We start from the raw sequence: 10,708 nt of genomic DNA, 5'->3' as shown, positions 1-10,708 counted from the left end.
TTATCAGATTCAGAAGACCTCCTATGCCCAGCACCCAGTGGTGTGCCAAACCTGGAAGACAGACAGTGACAGAAATCCTGACCATAGAGGTACAGATAAATGACTTGAAACAAGTGCTAAATAAGATGACCCCGGGCAGCATGGGAAAGGCATTAAAGAGGCTTACCAATCTATTTATCCTTTCCACAATGTGTTTGTTCTGAAAAGGCACACTTTTGTTTTGTTTTTTAAATGGTCACATCTTTTGCCTAATTTTATTATTTTTATTTTTTTTGCCTAATTTTAATTGTCTTGTCTTAATATTGAGAATTCATTATATACTGTGGACATAAGTCCTTTATTTTGTGTATGTTTTGCAGACTTAGTCTCCCAGTCAGTGCCTTGCCTTTTCTTTCATTTTTAAAAATATTTATTTATTTATTTTTGGCTGTATTGGGTCTTTGTTTTTGTGCGCGGGCTTTCTCTAGTTGCGGCGAGCAGGGGCTACTCTTTGTTGCGTGCGTGGGCTTCTCATTGCGGTGGCTTCTCTTGTTGCAGAGCACGGGCTCTAGGCGCGCAGGTTCAGTAGTTGTGGCACACGGGCTCAGTAGTTGCGGCTCACAGGCTCTAGAGCACAGGCTCAGTAGTTGTGGCGCACGGGCTTACTTGTTCCGTGGCATGTGGGATCTTCCTGGACCAGGGCTTGAACCCGTGTCCCCTGCCTTGGCAGGCGGATTCTTAACCACTGTGCCACCAGGGAAGTCCCAAAGGCACAGTTTTGAACTGGGAAAAACTAACGGAGCTTCGTGGGGCAGGTAGTTCTGGAAAACAGGACCTGAAGTTGAATGAATTGATATATGTGAGCTCGTAACCCAAAAGCTATTTAAAGGTCAGAACTTATCAATGGGAACAAAAAGTCTTATCAGTGACAAAAAAGTTATAATGAAAATGATATCTTTCATCTAGTTAATTTCAAAGCCTCAAGGCTCACTGATCTGGGGGGACTTCGTAAGTCTCCCGGGGTTTAATTGTCTTCTTTGCACGTTAGCACTTGGGCAGTTTCTGCAGTGATGCCAGGCAGCACTGGAACACGTCTTCTATGGTGGTGGTGGCGGGGAGGGGACCCAGAAGCTGACCCCAGGACCAGGCTCCAAGTCCCAGGAGGTGATTCAGGAGGGAAAGAGCCGCTGGCAGGGGAGTGGGGGAAGGGAGCAAGGATGGAAGAGAGCCAGTTGCCTGCGTCATCCAATGAGTTACTGCTGCACGTGAGCAAAGATTAACCTCAGGTTGATTCCTCCCTGCGGAAGCAGGTGGCTGGGCCTTTGATACCTCTCCGCCCCAGGCACCATCATTTCTTGGCATTTTCACTCAACTCAGTGAGAGGCAAAGGACTCCAGAGGCAAGAGAAAGCCCCTCGGGCCACAGAATGCAGATCTAGCAGTTCAAAGTGATGGGCGTGGGGGGACTAACCTCTACACAACCACTGCAATAGTTTCAAGTGGGGCTCTTTCTTCTCTGCGTAGTACAGTAAGTCCCCTACATACGAACCTTCAAGTTGCGAACTTTCCAAGATGCGAACGTGCGTTCCATCAGTGTCAGGCGTGAGTGGAATTGCCGCTCGCCCTCCATCTCCTATCGCTGACGATCCTTCAGCTCTACCGTCGCCCACCTCCTCTCCCTCCTCCAGTCAGTAACTCTTCTTGCCGGCTCACTCGATGTCAGCCCCTGGATGCCAGCTGTTGTGCTGTACTACTGTCCTTTTCAAGGGACTGTACTGTAAGAGTAAAAATGTCTTCTTTATTTTTTGTGTTTGTTTTTTATGTATTATTTGTGTGAAAAGTATTCTAAACCTATTACAGTACAGTACTATATAGCCGATTGTGTTAGTCGGGTACCTAGGCTAGCTCTGTTGGACTTACGAACAAACTGGACTCACGAACGCGCTCTCAGAACAGAACCAATGGAATGCTACTGCAGTTATATTTTAGAACAGAATGGGATGATTATTGGAGACCAAGTTTCGTGGCTTTTGTGTCTCAAAACATTCCATTGAAGTCTGCATTTTGGAGTCTTTTGTAAAATGACACTTACATATGTAGAATCAAACAGTGGATTTTTAAAAAGATAATGACAGGTAATACAAAGAAGTAAGGCTAGTAAGCATAAATTTTCACTTTGTGGACTTCCTTGTCATCACATTCCCTCTGTCTGTTGTAGTAATAGAAAGTATTGTCCCGTCTCTGAAGTTTCTTCACATATCCTGTCTCTGGCCAACGATCTACCTGTATATTGAAAACCAGAGTACCAATATTGTAATGTTGATGTTCTTTTTATATAATATTTCACTATCAAACAGTTAAAAACACAAGTCACATCAAACAATTAAAGTACAACATTAAATTTAAAACTACTTGAGCTCTTAGTGATATCTTACACACACACTCACACACACACACACACACACACACACACAACACACAACATACGTTAAGTGGCAGCCTTATACTGCAGGGCAACTAATTCAGATCCCAATTTCTAGATTTAAATTTCTACTCTGCAGCCAAGATAAAACATTCAAAATAATCTAAACTTTATCCTTATGTTTACAAACTATTTTAAGCATTATTACTTACTAACTTCTAAAAATAATACCCAAGGAGGAAATTAGGGCTAGGCCCAGGCCACAGGGGTGACTAAAGGAAGCAGTTAGACTAGAGATATCTAAATCTCTACATCTAGAAAATCTCTATATCTAGAGAAATACACGTGTATTTCCTCATGTCCATGTTTCAAGTTCACACCTGCAAACTCAATTTTTCATAGAAATTGAGGTCATGAACATAGTCCTTAGCAATCTCTTCTTACCTTCTCCCCACTAGTCTCTCTCGTTCGCCACATTGGTTTGCTTACTTGATCGTTCGGCTCGATCTTTTTGGACATTTTCCTCCCCTTCCTCTCTGAATTCGTGTTATACTTTCTTGCTCAGGTCAGTGCATTTTTGCTGTGGTTAGGTATGTTGCTTCTGGATTGTGTGACATGTACTCCACCACTGTCAAGACCCTAGTATTTCGATTTTGTGTTCCCGGCATAAAAAACAAGTCCTGTCCTTCAACATCATCTCTACAGGCAGCTACTCATTCTCCAATCCCCCACTTATAAATCACAGCTTCCAAACTGGAACACGAACATGCCACGCATACAAAAGAACACACATCCTTTATTTTCTAGCAACATATTTTCGCTTTCTTCTGTGGTCTCGTTTATTTAGGAGTTAGCAAAAACGGGTAGCAGCCTATCTGGTAAACCTTGGCAGTCTCTCTGACACGTACATCATAGAGAAAAGCAATGCTTTCCATCACTTAGGTCAAGCCTGCCCTTTGTTGCTTCCATTACCCTCAGCAGAGAAAGGAAGAAGTTCTCAAGATACCATTACCGCTGTCTTCCTCTTGGGGCCAAGAGGCTCTCTCATTTAGTAGGGTCCCCCAACCGCCTTATTCAGTGAAGAAACAGTACACTGCTGCTGCTTCAGAATACCCACAGCACTTTATGTGGGATTGAGGAAGGAGACAGATGGGCCCAGGCTGAGCAGCTGCAACCAGCCTCCTGCTGACACCTCGAGATAAGAGGCCAGCAGGAGCAGAGCCCTGATTGGGTGGAAGACAACGTGACCACAGTCTTCTCATTCTTGTGGCAAAGGGGATTTTCCAGCTTGACACGTGCGCAGAGAAGGTCCTCACTCTCGGGAGGTGCCAAAGGAGAGAGGAGCCACCAGCCCATAATATGTCCTGCCAACCTCCCAGAAACCTTCACACTGGAATCCATCTTGGCTGAGAGATACGTGTGCACCCACCAGGAAGGACCCTGAGTCAGGCCAAATGTGGGCACGAACAGGACGATTGGCCAGAGGTAACCCAGAAGACTGCCCCCATGTAAGCGATCTCAGCCACCCCTATTGCGTGCAACTCTGAGTCTGCCTGTGTGTTCTTCAACACGTACTTTACTCCCAATGAACACTTTATCTGCTTCACAATCTTTGTCACTTTGCTGAATTATTTCTTCAAAGAAGACAAGGACTGAGGTCCTGCTTCCAGCTGCCTCACCCTAGGAAATCGGGGGGGCTTCCAAACAGATGTGCTGGTCCTGCCTCATCAACCTCTAGGATTTTTTCTTTCTATAACCCTTTGCTCTTTCATAATTTTTTCTTCTTGGCTTTCTACCCATCACTCCCATTCAACCTAGGAAACCTTCATTCCTTAGAGAATGGTGGAGGCGGGTGCTATGGTCCTCAAGTCAGCGCTCCTTGGGCAGGAGATCAGTAAGCACTAATAGTGCCCATAAGGACGTGTGCTTTAGGTAAGGACAAGAACATCACCCAAACCCTTCAGACCACTGCCAATCAAGGCAAGCCTTCAGTTATCCTCCTGTCCATCCTTTAAGGCCCACTGCAAATGCCTCTCGGGGCATGAAGCCCTTTTGGAAGATTGTCCATGAAGGAAGAAAATTTTATCTTCCTTTAATTTGGGGGGGCATATATTTTCACTTGCATAAGTTTTTATTGTTTGTCACTCTTAATCTTCCACTCCAAGATACAGGAATAATAAAAGCTATCATTCACTGAACACCATTCATTCACTCAACAAACTACTACTGAGCACTACAATAGGAGGCACTTGCAACACATGGTTTCATTTTGTTCCTGAGACAATTTTCTAAAGCAGGCAGTGGCATCGCCATTTTACACTTGAGCTCAGTAAGGGTTACGAACCCTGTTCAGGGTTCCCTAGCCAAGGAGGAGAGCCAGGATGCAAGGCCTGGGCAGACTGATTCCAAATCCTGTACTCTAAATTTCTTGAGGTCAGGCACTTGCTTTTATATTTATCTTTTTAAAGCACCTGGCACAGAAATTTGCACATGGCGGGTACCCAATAAATATACACTGAAGTGAAATGCAAAACCTCTCTACAACTGTCAAGTCATACAGTGGATCGGGCTGTTACACACACACACACACACACACACACACACACATACACAACCCTCAGGTGCTTTTTGGGACTTCCCCTTTAAGGGTGTTGTTTGTGTTCCCTTAAATCTGATCTTATCTCAGTCTCTTATCTCTTATCTGATCTCAGTCACAGCAGTTTCTGGGGTGGTTGGTGGTGTAGGTGCATCAGCGCCTGTGTGATCACCTTGCCTATATGATCCTGGCTATTACACCCCTTTCAGGGGCATTGCCTATCCCAATCTCAAGGCAAGTGTATGAAGCTTATGTTTGAACTGTATTAAAATGCTGATGCTTGTGTTTTACAACGATTTAGAAGCCACAGATGATAGAGTAATGAAAACTCCCTTTTGGTAATGGGGACCAAAGAGTAAAATGCTAGTAGATATGAAGAAATGGATATGTGAAAGTCATAGTCAGCCATCAAACCCTCATTTGATCAGTATGTTTAATTTCATTCCTTACCACCCCTAATAATCTCTACTGAATTAACATCCGTTAAATGAAAGAGTCTATTACATTTTAGCTCTGTATTGCCTCCATCTTTTTTCCTATCTACTTTTTTAGGACGTGTTAAGTAGAGATCAAAGAGTAGAATGAAGGAAGAAAAAGAATATGGGGATCTGAAAAACCCATCTAAGAATTAGTCTCTGAACAATGGTGAGTTAATAATAAAAAAACATAAAACAAAAATAAAAAACAAGTTAATAATAAACACTTTGTTGCAACTCAGCTCTAAAAATTAAAATACATTTATGAATACTATGTTATATTCTATAATATCCTTCCGAACTCAGCCTCCTAGTATTCAGTAGAATAAATGAATTTAAAAAATCACATTATAAACTGGGGCCGTATCTAGATTTTGGTATAATCTTTGAAAAGCAAAACCATGTCTCTAGTCTCTCAAGAAAGTCTGGACACCGCGATGAAGAGTGGCCCCCGCTTGCCACAACTAGAGAAAGCCCTCGCACAGAAACGAAGATGCAACACAGCAAAAAAAAAAAAAAAATTAATTAATAAACTCCTACCCCCAACATCTTCTTAAAAAAAAAAAGAAAGTCTGGAATACACAACCAAAGTCGGGAGATTTTGTCACCTAAAGAAGAATTTAACCCCTTTATAATTTGTGGTAAAAATAAAAAAGAAACAGGAAAGAAATAATAGTTCCACAGCAAACTGAATATCTGATAATAGAATTACCTTAGGGAGAGAAAATGACTCTGCTTTGATGGTCTACCATAAAAGATTCACAGCGCAGTTGTCAGTAAAAGCTAGAAAATTCTTAATGTTTCTGTGCTGAGGAACCACCTCTTGCCTCAGTCTGCCTGAAACTCATTCTTCTGGGCCTCAGCTCCCCATCAGTAAAACGAGAGGCTGGAGTAGAATTCCCTTTTAGTATTCTCTGGTTCTTTGTTGGTGGTGGGTTTTTTTGTTTGTTTGTTTGTTTGTTTTTATTAATTAATTAATTTATGGCTGTGTTGGGTCCTCGTTTCTGTGCGAGGGCTTTCTCTAGCTGTGGCAAGCGGGGGCCACTCTTCATCACGGTGCGCGGGCCTCTCACTATCGTGGCCTCTCTTGTTGTGGAGCACAGGCTCCAGACACGCAGGCTCAGTAATTGTGGCTCACGGGCCCAGTTGCTCCGCGGCATGTGGGATCTTCCCAGACCAGGGCTCGAACCTGTGTTCCCTGCATTGGCAGGCAGATTCTCAACCACTGCGCCACCAGGGAAGCGCTGGTGGTGGGTTTTTGTTTGTTTTTTTTTTTTTTTAGTGCTTTTCACCACCTAACAAACTCATATTGAGTTCAGGTTTGTAGAGGCATAAGTCTTACCATAGCAACTTGCTTCACTTGTTTATATTCAATTTCATCTCGATATCCTGCGTGTTGAAATCTGTACAGATTTTCTATCTCTTCTGACCACTTTTTGGCATGACTTACTGATTTTGGTTTCACGTCAGAACTAGCCATGCCTACAGAGGTCTTATTACCAGTTATTTCTGAAAGATGTGAAAACAACATTAATAGATAACATAATAGTGACAGTTTGGGAAATCCCTTTAAGAATGGACAAAACTAGCATTTAAAAAAAATTAGAGAGTTAAGAATCCCATTAAATATATTAGATTTTTAAACATTCAATTCCAAGAGTGAGAAGGATTCATGTTCTATTTTGGAAATAAAATAAAATCAACCCTGAAAGATACATAAATTTGCATTCAGAGTTACAGAGTGCTGTCCTAAATGCTGCAGACTAATTCTGCTATTTCAGACAATAGTTTATACATTTCTGAAATCACACTCCTGGTTTTAACTGCTCAGGAGATTGTCAAAATATCCCACCACCATTTCATTTAATCATATTCAAAACTTTATCTCCCTTTTTGTCCGTTAAGGGAATGTAAGATCAGTCTTCTCACTCTCTTCCTTTTCTTCTTACTGGGAAGCAATGGTTTCTTCCTCTTCCTTTTCTTGACTGTTTGGAAACATGCCAGTCACTGCAGTCCACTGACTTAGGCCACTGTGTCCTGATGTGAGAAGATGGACTACTGACACAGTTAATGACAGCTGTGTGGCTGTCCTGACACTGAGATCCCTGACTTTAAAACAATGTAGTCCTTAAAATTAAATTTTCAGCTCTAGTTCACGTAACAGTCTAGTCACCAAACTTGTATAGCCAGTTTTTCAAAGACATAATCTTGCACTTGTTTTTTTGGTGACTTCTTATTTTATTACCAAAATATATCATTCATTTAACATTTATTATTATATGTAATATTATATAATACCTATTATATACAATATATGTATATTTTAATATTATATAATTATTATATATTAATATATGTTACAGTCATTTATTAAAATAAAGTGCCCAGAATTTTCACCATGATTCCTTGAATTCATTCTTCTATTTAAATATGTTTCTATTGGCTGAAATACATTAAAATCAGACCTAATAAAGTAGGTCTCATCCTGTAAATAAATTCAAAGTTTTGAATTTTTTCAGTTATAATTACAAATGCTTATTGTGTTTTGTTGTTGTTGTTTTTTTGCGGTAAGCAGGCCTCTCACTGTTGTGGCCTCTCCCAGGCTCTGGACGCGCAGGCTCAGCGGCCATGGCTCGTGGGCCCAGCCGCTCCGCGGCATGTGGGATCCTCCCGGACCGGGGCACGAACCCGTGTCCCCTACATCGGCAGGCGGACTCTCAACCACTGCGCCACCAGGGAAGTCCAGCAGTGACACTATCTTAATTTTTGTTTCACCCAAGCCATTTCTGCTTGAGGCTTGGCTTTTTGATATATAATAAAATACTTTTATTTACTCAAAGTCATTCAAAAAGTATTTTCCGGGCTTCCCTGATGGCGCAGTGATTGAGAGTCCGCCTGCCGATGCAGGGGACACAGGTTCGTGCCCCGGTCCGGGAAGATCCCACACGCCGCGGAGCGGCTGGGCCCGTGCGCCATGGCCGTTGAGCCTGCGCGTCCTGAGCCTGTGCTCTGCAACGGGAGAGGCCACAACAGTGAGAGGCCCGCGTACCGCCAAAAAAAAAAAAAAAAAAAAAAGTATTTTCCTAAATGTTATCTATGTAACCTTTCATCATTTTCAAACATTTAATAGAGCAGAAAAATATGCTGCATTCAGCTTAACTACTGGGGAAATCGCCATTTTTCTCAGTAGAAATATGCATCCCCCTAAACATATCAGGCATTTGGGAGTTCCCTGGCAGTCCAGTGGTTAGGGCTCTGTGCTTCCACGCCAGGGGGCACAGGTTCAATCCCTGCACAGGGGAACTAAGATCCCGCATGCCACGCGGCCAAATAAATAAACATATCAGGCATTTCAATACTCTGCTTTCCCAAAATATCTAAAGGGGACATGAGTGTATTTTCACCATAAGAGGAACCCTAGTGGCTATACTATATGGTGATAGTGTAAATTCTTTTGGTCTCTCTTACCACTTACTACTTATTAAAAACAGAATGCAACTAAAAATAGGAAAGATCAACTTAAAATTCCTTAAAGATTTCCGTGATTTCCAGAAATTCACTGGCAGCACTAATTCTGCTGGTAGCCTTCAGCACTGCGAAAGTTAGCGGTTTCTTTAATGACAGCTGTGGCAAAAAATAATTTATATAAAATACATTTGACTTCTGTAATACTAAGCTGTGTCTGGAAAAACAGGAAATGGCAATGCCTGACTCTCTAGTTTGCAAAAATCAAATTTTATTAAACAGTATTAGGGTTTATGTGGGTATTTAAAAATCCCACCAATATTAAGTCCGTGACAATCTGAGGTTTTAATCTAACAGAAGCCTTTGATGTAATTTCAAACTCCCTTCTATGCAAAAAGCCATCCATCACCTTCTTCTAGCTCTGAAAAGTGCTTTTACTTTTATAGTCGTATTAAAACCCCAAGAGCTATAAGAAAGGCTAATCTTCCATTTCTTTCCCCATTTTATTTTTTCCATTCCTAGACACAGCGGAATACGGGCGGAGGGGCCCTTTAACTAGCATGTAACCTGGACCAAGTCAGTTCACTCTCTCGGGCCTCTGCTTCCTGAACCGAGAAGAGGTCTCACTAGATTATCTCTACAATTCTTACACTTCCCTTCCCAAAGTTTTTTGGGGTTCAGCTGAACAACAGAATTGGTTTCCATAACAGGCCTTGGTGGTCCACGATCCAGGTGTGCTAGTGTGCATCTGCACAGCAGAAAGTCCCTCCTTTCGGGGACCCCGCGAGCTGACCGATGGGGCTTCTCTGGTCCCTCAAACTTTTTTTTTTCTTCTTCCAGAAATCAACAATCACGTCTGTAAGGTACAATCTGCCTAGAGAAGGCTGAGATGGAGAAAGTATCCTAAACCCTGGGGATCAAATGACTGACCTGCAGGAGGAACTCAGAAAGGAGCCCCCAGAATCGAGACCCCTAAAGACAAAGGGGGCGCGGAAACTACGGAGACTCGAAATTAAAGACCCTTCCTAAAAAAAGAGGAAACGAGAAAAAAGAGGAGCGAGGTGGACAGATCTCAGGTACCCAGAAGGAGCAGCGGGGCAGAAGGGGCGGAGCCTGGGCTTCGGGGCGGGGCCTGGCAGGCACAGGGGCGGGGCGGGCAGGGCCCGGCCCCGCAGTGACGCGCCCACTCACCCGTGGGTCCTGCTCGCCTGGGTAACCCTCGCTCGGCCACCCTTGAGAGGCCGGGGCGCCCCGCCTGGGAGCTCGCCAGCGAGTCCGGTGGTGCTCGTGTTCTCCACTCGGGATCCGTGGGCTGGGCTGGGCCAGCGAGAGGCCAACTGTAGCGGCCTCGGCGACACTCGCTTCGCCCGGCAACGCCCAGCACAGCACGAGCGCTCAACTCTTTCAGGCCCCTTTGTGCTCGCTCAGGCCCCGCCCCCTGCGATCGGGCCTTTGTGCGCAAGCGCGTGGGCGGGGCCCAGTTTGGAGAGTGAAAGTCGATCGCAGGGTGGAGCCTTGCAACTTCTCAACCCCACTTCGAGGTGGAGAGAGGACTGCTTGCCGCTGCATCAATCACAGACGGAATTCCTTAAAAAAGCCGGTCAGAGAACAGAGACCATTGGTGCTTCTGGTCCCTGATGGTAGATACCTCCTATCTGTCCCACCTCTTCTTATTTTGTTGGAATTAAATGAGCCAATCCACTGGGTCGAGCACAGTGCCTGACAATTAGTAAACCTATGAGAAATGACACCTATAGCTTTATCTTTTCCC

The 10,708-nt window shown here is 43.6% G+C and overlaps 2 protein-coding genes across 2 annotated transcripts in view; one reads left to right on the top strand and one right to left on the bottom strand.

Annotated features, from left to right (window-relative positions):
- Positions 1-1,940: 1,940 nt before the first annotated feature.
- Positions 1,941-10,357, bottom strand: MEIG1 (meiosis/spermiogenesis associated 1). The gene is made up of 3 exons (XM_004314327.3): positions 10,129-10,357; positions 6,815-6,981; positions 1,941-2,261 (listed from the first exon to the last, which is right to left on the bottom strand). The coding sequence occupies exons 2-3, from the start codon at positions 6,950-6,952 to the stop codon at positions 2,133-2,135; spliced, it is 267 nt and encodes an 88-aa protein (XP_004314375.1). The 5' UTR covers positions 6,953-6,981; positions 10,129-10,357; the 3' UTR covers positions 1,941-2,132.
- The window catches only part of DCLRE1C (DNA cross-link repair 1C), a 63,756-nt gene continuing 62,825 nt past the window's right edge, over positions 9,778-10,708 (top strand). Inside the window, exon 1 of the mRNA XM_033852473.2 lies at positions 9,778-10,013. The gene's annotated coding sequence lies outside the window, so the exon portion shown is untranslated. The remainder of the gene's footprint in view (positions 10,014-10,708) is intronic.

This window comes from Tursiops truncatus, chromosome 2, assembly GCF_011762595.2.
Source record: "Tursiops truncatus isolate mTurTru1 chromosome 2, mTurTru1.mat.Y, whole genome shotgun sequence".
NCBI lineage: Eukaryota > Metazoa > Chordata > Mammalia > Artiodactyla > Delphinidae > Tursiops > Tursiops truncatus.
This window is presented reverse-complemented; position numbering and strand designations above follow the sequence as displayed.

Coding starts and splice junctions, on each gene's coding strand:
- MEIG1 (XM_004314327.3), bottom strand. CDS start 6,952: ATGGCTAGTTCTGACGTGAAACCAAAATCAGTAAGTCATGCCAAAAAG. Junction 2,262..6,814: donor AAGTGAAGCAAGTTGCTATG/GTAAGACTTATG, acceptor TTCAATATACAG/GTAGATCGTTGGCCAGAGAC.